Source organism: Leucopleurus acutus (genome assembly GCF_964270905.1).
Source record: "Leucopleurus acutus genome assembly, chromosome: X".
NCBI classification, from domain to species: domain Eukaryota; kingdom Metazoa; phylum Chordata; class Mammalia; order Artiodactyla; family Delphinidae; genus Leucopleurus; species Leucopleurus acutus.
This window is the reverse complement of record NC_139148.1, coordinates 52675854-52692253: the sequence shown is the minus strand read 5'-3', so window position 1 is coordinate 52692253 and position 16400 is coordinate 52675854. Positions and strand designations below refer to the sequence as shown.

At 39.4% G+C, this 16400-nt stretch overlaps 1 protein-coding gene across 5 annotated transcripts in view; it reads left to right on the top strand.

The window, feature by feature from the left end:
* ARHGEF9 (Cdc42 guanine nucleotide exchange factor 9) overlaps positions 1–16400 on the top strand; it is a gene marked incomplete at both ends in the record, with an annotated part of 218694 nt that overhangs the window by 113496 nt on the left and 88798 nt on the right. For all 5 annotated transcript variants that reach the window (XM_082864062.1, XM_082864060.1, XM_082864061.1 and 2 more), the window contains one exon: positions 8741–8932. In XM_082864062.1, coding sequence (XP_082720188.1) covers positions 8741–8932 — 192 coding nt within the window. The remainder of the gene's footprint in view (positions 1–8740; positions 8933–16400) is intronic.

The window sequence follows — 16400 nt, the reverse complement described above, 5'->3', positions numbered from 1 at the left end:
GGGGTCACTGAGACTGTCCTCAATTCTTTTTTCTTTATTCTGTTCTGCAGTATATATTTCTACTATTTTATCTTCAATGTCACTTATCCATTCTTCTGCCACAGTTATTCTGCTATTGATTCCTTCTAGTGGATTTTTAATTTCTTTTATTGTGGTGTTCATCCTTGTTTGTTTGGTCCTTATTTTTTCTAGATTCTCGTTAAACATTTCTTATATTTTCACCATTCTATTTCCAAGATTTTGAACCATTTTTACTATGATTACCATGAATTCTTTTTCAGGTAGACTGACTACTTTCCCTTCATTTGTTTGGTCTGGTGGGATTTTACCTTGGTTATTCATCTGCTGTGTGTTCCTCTGGCTTCTATTTTCCTTAACTTACTGTGTTTGTGGTCTCCTTTTTTCAGGCTTCAGGTTCATAATCATTGTTGTTTTTGGTGTCTGCCCCCAGTGGCTAATGTTGCTTCAGTGTGTTATGTAGGCTTCCTATTGGAGGGGCCTGGTGCCTGTGTTCTGGTGGATGAGGCTGGATCTTGTCTTTCTCGTGGGTAGGACCACATCCGGTTTTGTGTGTTGGTGTCTCTGATCTTATTATGATTTTAGGTAGCTTCTCTGCTAATGGGTGGGGTTGTGTTCCTGCTTCCTAGTTGTTTGGCATAGGGTGTCCAACCCTATAGCTTGCTGGTTATTGAGTGGAGTGGGGTCTTAGCATTGAGGTGGATATCTCTGGGAGAGCTTTCGCTGTTTGATATTATGTGGTGATGGGAGGTCTCTGGTGGACCAATGTCCTGAACTCGGCTGTCCCACCTCAGAGGCACAGGCCTGATACCCGGCCAGACCACCAATACCCTGTCAGCCACATGGCTCAGAAGTAAAGTGAGATAAAAGGAAAGAAAGAAAAGAAAAGAAAGAAAGAAAGAAGTAAAATAAAATTATTAAAATAAAAAATATTAAAAAAAGAAAGAAGAAAACAACCAAACGATAAAACAAATCCACCAATGATAACAAGTGCTAAAATATTTTTTTTTAAAAAAGAAAGGGGCTTCCCTGGTGGCGCAGTGGTTGAGAGTCCACCTGCCGATGCAGGGGAAGTGGGTTTGTGCCCCGGTCCAGGAGAATCCCACATGCCGCGGAGCAGCTGGGCCTGTGAGCCATGGCTGGTGAGCCTGTGCGTCCGGGGCCTGTGCTCTGCAATGGGAGAGGCCACAGCAGTGAGAGGCCCACGTACAGCAAAAAAAAAAAAAAGAAAGAAAGAAAGAAAACACACTTCAGACAGAAACTAGGACAAATTGTAAAAGCAAAGCTATACAGACAAAATCACATGAAGAAGCATGCACCTACACACTCCCAAAAATAGAAAAAAGAAAAAAAATATATATTTTAAAAAAAGGAAGAGAGCAACCAGATCAATAAACCAGTCTATCAATGATAATAAACTCTAAATACTAAACTAAAATAAACATAAAGCCAGAAACAAATTAGATGGAGAAAGCAAACTCCAGGTCTACAGTTGCTTCCAATGTCCACCGCCTCAATTTTGGGATGATTCATCATCTGTTCAGTTATTTCACAGATGCAGGGTACATGAAGGTGATTGTGGAGTTTTAATCCACTGCTCCAAAGGCTACTGGGGTAGGTTTCCCTTTTTCTTCTTTGTTAGCACAGCTCCTGGGGTTCAGCTTTGGATTTGGTCCTGCCTCTGCATGCAGGTCGCCTGAGGCATCTGTTCCCCACACAGATAGGACGGGGTTAAAATAGTAGCTGATTAGGGGGTCTGGCTCACTCAGGCCATGGGAGGGAGGGGTACGAAATTGGGTGTAAGTCTGTGGCATCAGAGGCTAGCATGACAATTCACACTCTGTGCTTTTCTGGGGAAATCATCTCTGGATCACGGGACTCTGGCAGTGGTGGGCTGCACAGGCTCCTGGAAGGGGAACTATGGATAGTGACCAGTGCTTGCACACAGGCTTCTTGGTGGCTGCAGCAGCAGCCTTATCATTTCATGCCAATCTCTGGTGTCCACACTGATAGCCATGGCATGTGCCTGACTCTGTAGCTGGTTTAGGTGGTGCTCTGAATCCTCTCTCCTCGTGCCCGGCAAAACAATGATCCCTTGCCTCTTTGGCAGTTCCATACTTTTCCCCGGACTCCCTCCTGGCCTACTGTGGAGCACCAGCCCCCTTCCGGCTGTATTCATGCAGCCAACCCCAGTCCTCTCCCTGGGGTCCTACCTCCAAAGCCTGAGCCTCAGCTCCCAGCCCCCACCTACCCTGGCGGATGAGCAGAAAAGCCTCTTAGGCTTGTGAGTGCAGGTCACCAGGGATCATTTGCGCAGGAATCTCTCCAATTTGTCCTCTTCACCCCTGTTGCTGAGCTCTCCTCCCTGGCTCCAAAGTTCCCCTCCCCCCACCCAGCCCCATTCTCAGTCAGTGAAGGAGCTTCCTAGTGTGTGGAAACTTTTCCTCCTTCAACCTCCTTCCCAGAGGTGCTGGTCCTGTCCGTATTATTTTGTCTCTGTTTTTTTTCATTTTTCTTTTCCCCTACCCAGGTATGTGAGGAGTTTCTTGCATTTTGAAAAGTCTGAGGACTTCTGCCAGTGTTCAGTAGGTGTTCTGTAGGAGTTATTCCACATGGAGATTTATTTCTGATGTATTTGTGGGGAGGAAGGTGATTTCCACGTCTTAGTCTTCCACCATCTTGAAGCTATTCCATGTGTGTATGTTTCTTTGTGTGATTTTGTCTGTTTAGTATTGATATTACTATGTAGTTTGGGGTTATATCTGTTTGTTTGTTTTTCTTCCTTTTCTTCTGAGCCATGTGGCTGGCAGGGTCTTGGTGCTCCAGCTGGGTGTTGGGCCTGAACCTGCGAGGTGGGGAGCCGAGTCCAGGTCATTGGACCACCACTAATCTCCTGGCCCCATGTAATACCACTCGGCGAGGGGATAGAAAAAGATATTCCATGCAAATGGAAATCAAAAGAAAGCTGGAGTAGCAATTCTCATATCAGACAAAATAGACTTTAAAATAAAGACTATTAAATAGACAAAGAAGGACACTACATAATGATCAAGGGATCAATCCAAGAAGTTATAACCATTGTAAATATTTATGCACTCAACATAGGAGTACTTCAATACATAGGCAAATGCTAACAGTCAAAAAGGGGAAATCAACAGTAACACAAAAATAGTGGGGCACTTTAACCCCACTTTCAACAGTGGACAGATCATCCAAAATGAAAATAAATAAGGAAACACAAGCTTTAAATGACACATTAGACCGGATGGACTTAATTGATATTTATAAGACATTCCATACAAAAATTACAGAATACACTTTCTTGTCAAGTGGTCATGGAATATTGTCCAGAATAGATCATATCTTGGATCACAAATCAAGCCTTGGTTAATTTAAGAAAATTTGAATTTGTATCAAGTATGCTTACAGCCCACGACACTATGAGACTAGATATTAACTGCAAGAAAAAAACTGTAAAAATTGCAAACACATGGAGGCTAAAAATACACTACTAAATAACCAAGAGATCACTGAAGAAATCAAAGAGGAAATCAACAAATACCCAGAAACAAATAACAGTGAAGCACAATGACCCAAAACCTGCAGGATGTAGCAAAAGAGTTCTATAGGGAAGTTTATAGCAATAAAATCTCAGCTCAAGAAACAAGAAAAATCTCAAATAAACAGCCTAACCTTACACCTAAAGCAATTAGAGAAAGAAGAACAAAAATTAAAAAAAACAAAGTTTGCAGAAGGAAAGAAATCATAAAGATCAGATCAGAAATGAAAAGAAATGAAGGGAAAAATAGCAAAAATCAGTAAACATAAGGCTGATTCTTTGGGAAAAAAAGAATTCATAAACGTATAGCCAGACTCATCACACACAGAAAAGAAGACTCAAATCAACAGAATTAGAAATGAAAATGAAGGAACAACTGACACTGCAGAAATATAAAGGATCATGAGATTACTACAAGCAACTATATGCCAATAAAATGAAAAACCTGGCAGAAATGGAAAAATTCTTAGAAAAGTAATACCTTCCGAGACTGAACCAGGAAAAATAGAAAATATGAACACACCGATCACAAGCGCTGAAATCGAAACTGTGAGCAAAAATCTTCCAACAAACAAAAGCCCAAGGCCAGATGGCTTCACAGGTGAATTCTATCGAATATTTAGAGAAGAGCTAACACGTATCCTTCTCAAACTCTTGTAAAATATAGCAGAGGGAGGAACCCTCCCAAATTCATTCTATGAGGCCACCATCACCCTGGTACCAAAACCAGACAAAGATGTCACAAAAAAAGAAAACTATAGGCCAATATCACTGATGAACATAGATTCAGAAATCCTCAACACAATACTAGCAAACAGAATCCAACAGCACATTAGAAGGATCACACAGCAGGATCAAGTGACATTTATACCAGGAATGCAAGGATTCTTCAATATAAGCAAATCAATCATTGTGATTCAGCATATTAACACATTGAAAGATAAATCCATGTGATAATCTCAATAAATGTAGAAATAGCTTTCGACAATATTCAACACCCACTTATGATAAAAACTCTCCAGAATGTGGGCATAGAGGGAACTTCCTCAACATAATAAAGGCTACATATGACAAACACACAGCAAACAGCTTTCTCAATGGTGAAAAACTGAAACAATTTCCCCTGAGATCAGGAACAAGACAAGGTTGCCCACTCTCACCACTATTATTCACCATAGTTTATGAAGTTTTAGGCACCGCCATCAGAGAAGAAAAAGGAATAAAAGGATTCCAAATCGTAAAAGAAGTAAAACCGTCACTGTTTGCAGATGACATGATACTATACCTAGAGAATATTAAGGATGCTACCAGAAAACTACTAGAACTAATCAATGAATTTGGTATAGTAGAAGAATATGAAATTAATGCACAGAAGTCTCTTGCATTCCTATACAGTAATGACAAAAAATCTGAAAGAGAAATTAAGAAAACACTCCAATTTACCACTTCAACAAAAAGAATAAAATACCTAGGAATAAACCTACCTAAGGAGACAAATGACCTATACAAAGAAACTGTAAGAAACTGATGAAAGAAATTAAAGATAATACAAACAGATGGAGAGATATACCATATTCTTGCACTGGAAGAATCAACATTGTGAAAATGACTGTACTACCTAAAGCAATCTACAGATTCAATGCAATCCCTATCAAACTACGAATAACATTTTTCACAGAACTAGGATGGAAAATTTTACAACTTGTATGGAAACAAAAAGACCCTGAATAGCCAAAGCAATCTTGAGAAAGAAAAATGGAGCTGGAGGAATCAGGCTCCCTGACTTCAGACTATCCTACAAAGCTATGGTAATCAATACAGTATGGTACTGGCACAAAAAATAGAAATATAGTTAAATGGAACAGTATAGAAAGCCCAGAGATAAACCCACACACATATGGTCACCTTATCTTTGATAAAGGAGGCAAGAATATACAATGTAAAAAAGACAGCCTCTTCCTTAAGTGGCCCTGGGAAAACTCGAGAACTACATGTAAAAGAATGAAATTAGAACACTTCCTAACACCATACACAAAAATAAACTCAAAATGGATTAAAGACCTAAATGTAATGCCAGACACTCTCAAACTCTTAGAGGAAAACATAGGCAGAACACTCTATGACATAAATCACAGCAAGAGACTCTTTGACCCACCCCACCTCCTAGATAAATGGAAATTGAAACAAAAATAAACAAATTGGACCTAATGAAACTTAAAAGCTTTTGCACAGCAGAGGAAACCATGAACAAGACAAAAAGACAACCCTTAGAATGGGAGAAAATTGTTGCAAACCAAACAACTGACAAAGGGTTAATCTCTGAAATATACAAGCAGCTCATCCCACTCAATATCAATAAAACAACCCCATCCAAAAATGGGCAGAAGACCTTAATAGACGTTTCTCCAAAGAAGATATACAGATTACCAACAAACATATGAAAGAATGCTCAACATCACTAATCATTAGAGAAATACAAATCAAAACTACAGTGAGGTATCACCTCACACCAATCAGAATGGCCATCATCAAAAAATCCACAAACAATAAATGCTGGAGAGGGTGTGGAGAAAAGAGAAGCCTCTTGCACTGTTGGTGGGAATGTAAATTGATACATGACTATGGAGAACAGTATGGAGGTTCCTTAAAAAACTAAAAATAGAACTACCATATGACCCAGCAATCCCACTACTGGGCATACACTGTGAGAATACCATAATTCAAAAAGAGTCATGTACCACAATGTTCATTGCAGCTCTATTTACAATAGCCAGGACATGGAAGCAACCTAAATGTCCATCAACAGATGAATGGATAAAGAAGATGTGGCACATATATACAATAGAATATTACTCAGCCATAAAAGGAAATGAAATTGAGTTATTTGCAGTGAGGTGGGTAGACCTAGAGTCTGTCATACAGAGTGAAGTAAGTCAGAAAGAGAAAAACAAGTACCGTATGCTAACACATATATATGGATTTAAAAAAAACAATTCTGATGAACCTAGGGGCAGGACAGGAATAAAGATGCAGACACAGGACTTGAGGACACAGGGAGTGGGAAAGGTAAGCTGGGACGAAGTGAGAGGGTAGCATTGACATATATATGCTACCAAATGTAAAATTGATAGTTATTGGGAAGCCACCGCATAGCACAGGGAGATCTGCTCTGTGATTTGTGACCACCTACAGTGGTGGGATAGGGAGTGACAGAGGGAGACGCAAGAGGGAGGGGATATGGGGATATATGTATGCATATAGCTGATTCCCTTTGTTATACAGTAGAAACTAATAAAACATTGTAAGGCAATTATACTCCAATAAAGATGTTAAAAATAATAGCAAAAACTACCTCGAACCTACAGCAGAGCAACAACAATACAACACACACACACAAATAAAGAAAAAAATAAATAAAAATACCAATAGAACAAAGAAACAAAAGAATTTAAAAATGAGAACAGTTAGGACTAGACTAACATAAACAAAAAATTAAAAATAAAAATATAGAGCAAACAAATAATGCAAAAAAACATAAAATATACACATAAAACAATCAAAAAAATAAAAATAAATAAAAAACAAAGAACACAAGAAAAAAACTCTAACACAACAAAAAAGTAAATTAAAAATAGAAAAATTAACATATATCTTTAAAACTTTTTAATTAAAAATAAAAGAAAAAATAATAAATGCAACACCACCAACAACTGAATAAAATGAAACAAACAAAAATGAATAATAGTAATAATCATATTTTCCTGGGGCCTCCTCTGTTAGCGTCCTTGCTCCCACAGTGAGCCAGAGCCAATCTCCACCTCCCCTGGAAGCCCTCCAATACCTATAGGTGGGTCTCTGGACCTGCTGTGGGCACTGTGGGGCCAGCTCACACTCTGACCTGGCCCAACTCCCATGTTTACTTACCCCCCATAGTCCACTCCTAGGAAGCCTAGACCAGTCTCTGTTGTGGGACCACTCGTCCATTCAGGTATTCCACAGACACAGGATTTACCAAGCAGATCTCGGGGATTTAATCTGCGGCTTGTGCAGCTGCACAGAAAGATTTCTGTTTGTGTTCCTTAGTTGCACTGCCTCTGGGGGTTCCAGCAGTTATTTGCCCATTTGGCAGAAGTTCTAGTGTTAGTAAATGAATTTTCATTACTATACAGTCTAGGTGCTCTTTATTTTATTTTTAGTTTTTTAATTTTTATTTTATGTTGGAGTATATTTGATTAACAGTGTTGCATTAGTTTCAGGTATATAGCAAAGTGATTGAGTTATACATAAACATGTATCTATTCTTTTCCAAATTCTTTTCCCATTTAAGTTATTACAGAATATTGAGCAGAGTTCCCTGTGCTATACAGTAGGTCCTTGTTGGTTATCTATTTTAAATACAGCATTGTGTACATGTCAATCCCAAACTCCCAATCTATCCCTCTCCCCAACGCTTCCCCCCAGTAACCATAAGTTTGTTTTCTAAGTCTGTGAGTCTGCTCTTTAACCTGCTGGGTTTTATGTTTTTCCTGTTTCCCAAGGTAGGTGAGTCTGTGCCTATGCCCCCCAGCAATACCTATCCCTACTGCAAATTGCTACTACAGAGGTGTGGTTCCCACATATACCATGTCTCCACCTTTACCTCTCATTTCTATCTGGTCATTTTATGTGCAATGGCTGTTCAATCAGCCCTCAAGAATTGCTCTCTATATAGGTGTAGATTTGGTGTGTCTATGGTAGGAGGTGAGCTAAGGGTATTCCTATGTCACTATCTTGGACACCTCTCCTCCCAAGATGTGTAATTTAATACATATTTTTTGACACAACTGTGTTGCCTAGATATGCTCCAGCATGAATGAGTTCTGCTTGCCATAACTCTTTTCTCCTCTGAAACCTTCCTAGCCAGGAAGACACTTATAGATGGTTTAGTCCTACTCTTCTCCACCCTCCATTTTATGGATAGGTCACCATAGGCCTAGAGAGGAATAGACTCATGCCTAGGACCAGCAAGTCACCCTAGAGCCAGGCCAGGCATTCAGTTTAATAGGGCTCTGATTGAAGGTTCTCTGAATACCTGAATAATTTAGTTTGTCCTTTTTCTTCTTGGCTGAAAACTTCTCAAAGAAGGAAGCTGACCTGTTATTCTTCTTCTGCCTGCCTCTACAGCTCTGGGTGAACCAGGAGGATGGGGTGGAGGAAGGGCCCAGTGACGTTCAGAATGGGCACCTGGATCCCAACTCAGACTGCCTTTGTCTGGGCCGGCCACTCCAAAACCGGGACCAGATGCGAGCCAACGTAATCAATGAGATCATGAGCACCGAGCGTCATTACATCAAGCACCTAAAGGACATTTGTGAGGTAGGCCCAGCTATGATGGTGCATGTGAAGGCACTCAGGGTGGGGTAGAGGGCACTTCCATGAAGAAATGACAAGCTTCCTGGGCCGTACCTGTGAAAATCCCAAGATATTAGGAAACACAGCTTGACTAACCTCGTAGATTCTGTTCTGTGGGTGAGACTCCTCCCTTGGGGTTTCTCAGTCTCTCTGTTTATTTCTCCCCTTTTTGCTATCTACCTGTCTGTCTAACTTTCATATTCATATTCCCTCTCCCCACCCTCTCTCTCTGCCTCCCTCTGTCCCCTCTGCCGGAAACTCTATCCCTATCCTCTTGTTTTCTGATCCAGTTGTTGCCACCCCATGTAAGGGCCTGACTTCATTACAGCAAAACACATTTCCTGCCAAGCCAGTGGTTTACAAACTTGAGTGTGCACCAAAGTCCCTGGGCTAGCTTGTTAAGCATGCAGATTCCAGCCCTCTTTGACCCCACCCCCCACGCAAAGTTGTGAATTCTCAGCCTGGGATAAAACACGGAAATCTCTATGTTTTGCAAGTATCCCTGGTAATACTTGTCTTCCACTATGCCACTCTGCCCTCCAGGGACTGTGGCTCCACATTGTCTAACTCCATCCCTTCCATCTTTCTGACCTGAGTGAGGATGAGAACCTTTTTTTTCTCACACTGCCTTGAGTCCAGCAGAGACAAGTTGGCATTTTCAAAGGACCTTTTACTAAACGGTATGAGAAAACCAATGAGAGATAGAGAAAATAATGTTTTTAGAAGGATTTCTCTCCCCCCCCCCCTCACACACACACTATAGCGTTATGCTTGACCCAGTGAAAAACTCTACCTTGAATATTTTCATCTCCTTTATTCCAGATAAGAGATCAGGTCCTACTTTCTGTCCTCCAGCCCTACTGATTAGGTCCAGGACCCACTCTGTAATCAATGGTATAGCTCTGACATTTTTCAAAGTTCTTGTTTCTTTAGAGCAGTGCTGCCTAATAGGAAGCAGTGCTTCCTGCAGTGATGAAAATGTTCTGTATCTGCAGTCTCCATTACAGTAGCCACTGATCAGATATCTGTGGCTGTTGAGCACTTGAGATGTGGCTAGTATGACTGAGAAATGGAATTTTAAATTTTATTTCATTTTAATTTAAATAGCCACACGTGACTAATAGCAACCACATCGGACAGTGCAGCTCTGAAAAGATCAAGACCATGGACTTTGGGCCTTAACTTTCTTCACCTAAATTCATTTTTTCACCCCTTCCAGACAGGTTAAAGGTTATCTCCTCCCCCTTCCCCAAGGCAGTAAGGTAGGGTAGAAAGAACAAGGGCTCTGTGGACATGGAGTGCTGGCTTTCACATCTTAACTTAGTCACTAATTAACCCTGTGGCCTTGAAGGTGCCTCTTAACTCCTCTAACCTTTGATTTTATGACTTGTCCAGTAGGCTTCATTTTACCAACCTCTTAACTTTATTGAGGAAATGAAGTAAATCTAATATTGTAAGTATTTGGGAAAAGGTAGTTTTCCTTTTCTTCCTTCCCTTTTCATCTATTCACCTATCCATCATTGTCTCTCTTTTATCTTTTTCTGTTCCTCCTACCTCCATACAAATGGTTGATATATTTTTTAATTACCCTCTCGAATATGTTACGTGGCATTGGGCATCAAACCGCTGATATGTCATTCATTCCACAAACATTTAGTGGAGTTCTGCTCCATGCTAGGCCTTGGACATAGCTCCTACACTCAAACTGTTCTGCCTTAGACCAATAACATCTGAATCACCTGGGAGCTGGTTAGAAATGCAGAATCTTTAATTCTACTCCAGACCTGAACTCAAATCTACATTTTAACAAGGTTCACATTTGACTTACAATACATATTAAAGTTTGAGGAGCACTGCTGTAAAATGATAGCTATCTTACACTATTTATAATAGCAGGACATGGAAGCAACCTAAATGTCCATCAACAGAGGAATGGATAAAGAAGATGTGGTACATATATAAATGGAATATTACTCAGCCATAGAAAAGAAATAATGCCATTCACAGCAACATGGATGGACCTAGAGATTGTCATACTGAGTGAAGTAAGTCAGACAGAGAAAGAGAAACAACATATGATATCACTTGTATGTAGAATCTTAAAAAAGGCTACAAATGAACTTATCTACAAAACAGAAATAGAGTTACAGGTGTACAAAATACATTTATGGTTACTGCAGGGTAAGGCAGGGGATGGATAAATTGGAAGATTGGGATTGACACATACACACTACTAATAGAATAGATAACTAATAAGGACCTACTGTATAGCACAGGGAACTCTACTCAATATTCTGTAATGGCCTATATGGGAAAAGAAGCTGAAAAAGAGTGGATATATGTATATGTATAACAGATTCACTTTGCTGTACACCTGAAACTAACACAACATTGTAAATCAACTATACCTCAATAAAAAACTTTTTTAAATGATAGCTATCTTATAATGTCATAAGGTCTATAATACAAGTTAGTACAGTCTGGTCTTTACCCAGCAGCCAAGGGATGGTATCAATACCTAAGTCCTTCATATCACTCCTCTGCTTAAAACTTTCCAATGGCTCACCTTTCCTTCCCGAGTAAAAGCCAGAATTCCCATTATTACTTACAAAGCCCTGTGTGATCAACCCTTCCTTACCTCTGTGACTTCATCTCTTGCTCTTTTCCCACATGCTCTCACTACTTTAGCCACATGGCCTAATTGCTGTTCCTTAAAAAGGCCTGACACACTCCCCCCTCATAGCCTTTCCACTGGCTTTCCCTTCTGCCTAAATCACTATTCCCTCAAATGTCTATGTGGCTCCATTTCTCACCTCCTTCAAGGCTTCACTCAAATATCATCGCCTTGAGACCTTCCCTGACTATTCTATCTAAAATTGTAACCATGTACTATCTTGTTTTATTTTTCTCCATTGCACTTACTGCTTTCTGACTTATTATATATTTTGCTTTTATGTTTTGTTTATTGCCTTTCTCCCCTAGAAAGTAAATTCCATGAGGGAAAGGGTTTTTTTTTATTGATTTACTGATACATCCTCAACATCTAGCACAGTGCTTGGCAGATGGTAGATGCTCAATAACTACTTTTGGAAGTTGGAATTAAATATAAGTGCTCACATGCATGTACTATTTTGGCAAAGTACATTCACATCTTATGCCATTTGATTTTCAGACAGGAAATAGGTTGTTATTGTTATTCCTATTTTCTAGATCAACAGTCTGAGTCTCTAATAGGCAAAATTACTTTCCCAGAGTTCTCAGGCACTGACCCAGTGGGAGTCTTAGTCTTAGAAGGATTTGTTCCCAACTACCAAACATCTTGGCCTCTTCCTACAGGGCATGGGCTCAGAACAGCAATGCAAGTATTTATCCTTCCAAAAGAGAGAGTGCTATGACCCTGTTTTGAGGAATTGCCTAATCCAGCCAACCTAAGCAAAGCTTTTGTTGGTGTTCTGCAAGTTTCATATCTCTTTATTATTCTTGATGCTGAAGCTAAGAGTTTAAATGGGAATGGGAAGTATCTCTTTGTCCCATCCTTCAACCACAGATGTCAAAGGAACGTTTAGCTAGAGCAAAAGAAGGGTAGAGAAAGCTGTGTCTTGATGGGCCAGAAGGCAGTATTTTAGCTCAGGGTTGTGTTACCTAAACCAAAAGCTATGAGTAACAATATGATTTATAAGAAGAATATCAAAACCAGAATTGGGAGTTCCAGGTTCAGGTCCCACCTTAGTCACAAACTGACTGAGGAATGTCAGGTGAATCTTTTCCATCCTGGACCTTGTTCCCCAACTCTAAAATTAGCAGGTTGGTAGAGTTGCTCTTTAAGTGTTGTCTGACTCTTACTTTCTCTGATTCTGTGAGATCTAGGTATGCTTTCACTAAAGAACGCTGTGGTAGTGATCCATGATTCTGCATGTTTTGCCATTTCCTCCTTGATACCCATGGAGGCATGTCTTACTCAGGCATGAATGTGTTAACAAGGCATAATCTACTCTTTCTGTAGGTTAAGGGAGATCACTTAATACTGCATTCAGTATAGGAAAAAGTCACTATCTATTAGAAAATATTTATTAATTTATTTATTCATTCATTCATTCATTTATTAATTACTCCTGGGAACAGAAAATGCCTCACAAACATTTAAGTTACAATACCTTCATTTTACAAATGAGGAAGTAGGAAATAGAGTTATTTTTATCAAAGTTATTCAGTGAAGCCAGTAAAAGAAAATATATTTTTTAATGAGTTCTCTGAAAAGATGACATTCTTCTTTCTAAATCCAGACAGTGGGATAAAAGAGTACTGGCTTAATTCTAGGTCACCTTGACCAATGATTGGTGATATTACCTCTTGTAATCTTAGAAATAATATTATGATCAGGGAGACTGAGACACAGGGCAAGCAAAGTTAAATATGCCTTATAAAGTTGCCTCATCTGCCTCTCTGAGGAAGATCATCTCAGTCATCTGATATCTATGAAATAAATTCTGTCCTCAAATGCGTCCAGAAAAGCTGGAACTAGCTTTCCTCAGTCATTCGTATTACTGTCTTATACCCTTCACCATCAAGAAATTCTTCCTAGGTCTAATAGAGTTTATCATACTATAGCTTCAAGACATTTGCATTTGATATGTTTAAGCCTGGAGTTTTCAAACTTACTGGTTTTTTTTTTCTTTCTGTTAATTGCCTATTCTGATGATTTCCAATGGTCTTTACATCTTGGTGTATACATCGAAAATAATACATTGTATAAAACAGTAATATTTGTATAGCATACTAAAGTAAAAGGATGAGGCAGCTCATTGGCCTGAAGTGACCAGCCCAGGGATTTCTGGCTGCTCTAGGCCCTACCTATCTATACCACCTGGACATTCAAGGCCCTGTTCCCATCCTTTGCCCATTTTCCCATTGTTTCTCATATTTTTCTTGCTGATTTATAGGAGTTCCTTGTATATTCCAGATATTAATCCCTTGTCAGTTTTCCAAGTTGCAAATAGTCTTCTTCCTGTCATCCTCTTATTTTTTAATGGTTTTGTTTAATTTGAAAAAAAGACATCCTGAATAAAAGAAGAAAAGAAAACTAACAATTTAAGAATTCTGCTGCTAACTTACCTTTTGTCATCATTAGCATGAGAAGAGCTAGTCATTTTGCAGTTATTCAACATATATCTATTGAGCAGCAACTATATGCCAGGTACTATATTAAACTCTAGAGATACAGCTGTGAACAGAACAACCATGGTCATCATTCCCTAGTTTTATTAAAATTATTTTCAAGACGTTTATCAGGTCCCCTGTCAGGTCTTAGGCTTCCAGGCAAAACAGTACATGATATCTCTAGAGAGTCAAGAGCTGAATGGGGCCCTGGAAATCTTTTCTGATATATGCATTTTAGAGATGGGGACACTGAAGTCCAGACTTGCAAGAGCCTTTCCCTAAAGGGTTTTTCAAACCCTAGGTGATCCAGAGGTTCTTTGATCCACCTTATTTCCCTGCGATCTTTGGAATCTTCCCTGGAGGTCATGGGGTCAATTTGTATCCCATATCAAGGCACTAATTCTATTGGTTTGGGCAAAAGGTTCGTTCATTTTATCCATAAGATGGCTCTAGTAGCACTTAGTTGTCTTTAACATAATTTGAAACAATTTTGTTAGAATGTATGTGATAGCTGTCATATCAGTGTACATTTTAAAAAATACATCAAAATTGGTGAATTTTTGTGTGGCCATTTTAATATTGAAGATGGAAGAAAAAAAGCAACATTTTTGGTATATTATGCTTTATTATTCCAAGAAAGGTAAAAACGCAACTGAAACACGCAAAGATTTTTGCAGTGTATGGAAAAGTTGCTGTGACTGATTGAACGTGTCAAAAATGGTTTGTGAAATTTTGTGCTGGTGATTTCTTGCTGGATGAAGCTCCATGGTCAGGTGGACCAGTTGAAGTTAATAGCGATCAAATCGAGACATTAATTGAGAATAATCAACATTATACCACGTGGGAGATAGCCGACATACTCAAAATATACAAATCAAGCATTGAAAATCATTTGCACCAGCTTGGTTATGTTATAATCGCTTTGATGTTTGGGTTCCACATAAGTTAAGTGAAAAAAACCTTCTTGACCATATTTCTGCTTGTGATTCTCTACTTAAACATAATGAAAATGTTCCATTTTTAAAACAAATTGTGACAGGCAATGAAAAGTGGATACTGTACAATAATGTGGAATGGAAGAGATCGTGGGGCAAGTGAAATGAAACACCACCAACCACACCAAAGGCTGGTCTTCGTCCAAAGAAGGTGACGTTGTGTATATGGTGGGATTAAAAGGGAGTCCTCTATTATGAGCTCCTTCCAGAAAGCCAAACGATTAATTCCAAGTACTGCTCCTAGTTAGACCAACTGAAAGCAGCGCTCGACAAAAAAGCATCCAGAATTAGTCAACAGAAAATGCATAATCGTCTATCAGGATAATGCAAGACCTCTTGTTTCTTTGATGACCAGGCAAAACCTGTTACAGCTTGGCTGGGAAGTTCTGATTCATCTGCCAAATTCATCAGACATTACACCTTTGGATTTGCATTTGTTTTTGTCTTTACAAAATTCTCTTAATGGATAAAATTTCAATTCCCTGGAAGACTGGAAGAGGCACCTGGAACAGTTCTTTGCTCAAAAAGATAAAAAGATTTGGGAAGATAGAATTACGAAGTTGTCGAAAAATGGCAGGTGGTAGTGGAACAAAAGGGTGAATACATTGTTCAATAGTTCTTGGGGAAAATGAAAAATGTGTCTTTTATTTTTACTTAAAAACCGAAGGCACATTTTGGCCAATCCAATAGCTCAATGCATTAGATCTAGACTTAAATCAACCCTTGTGGGTTTTGAAACAGAGTGAAATAAATAGTCAACCTTCCTTGCCTATTACCATGGCAGTCCCAGGGCTAATTCATGCCTTTTGTGATTGATTTGATAACGCCTACTGTAATGCCTTCATACTCATGCCCACTTTACTCCTAGGACAGGTGAGGCTCTCAAAAACTACCTCTGTTCAATCAGTTCACACCCACTGCCATATCACCCTATTCTCTTTTACTGTGCAGATGGAGTTAGAGGGCATTTGAAACATGCTTAACAGTAATATCTATAGACCCCTTCTGCTCCCTATGCCCTGTAATAGGCCTTCAGAGGTCTTCTGAGTCTTCTCTTCTCCAGGACAAACAGCCCTGGTTCCTTCTACCATTCTTCATGGTGTTGCTTTTCAGGGATCTCTCTACCCTGCTGACTTCCCACTGTCTCTGTATCCTTTACTCCATGTTCCTCTGAAAATAGGGCTCAGAATTGAATGCTGCTCCCCTGCAGGGGTGTGATTACCTTCCTATGACTTCTCATTCCACCCTCTCAATCTGTTTCTTCTTCATCCCTAACTGAA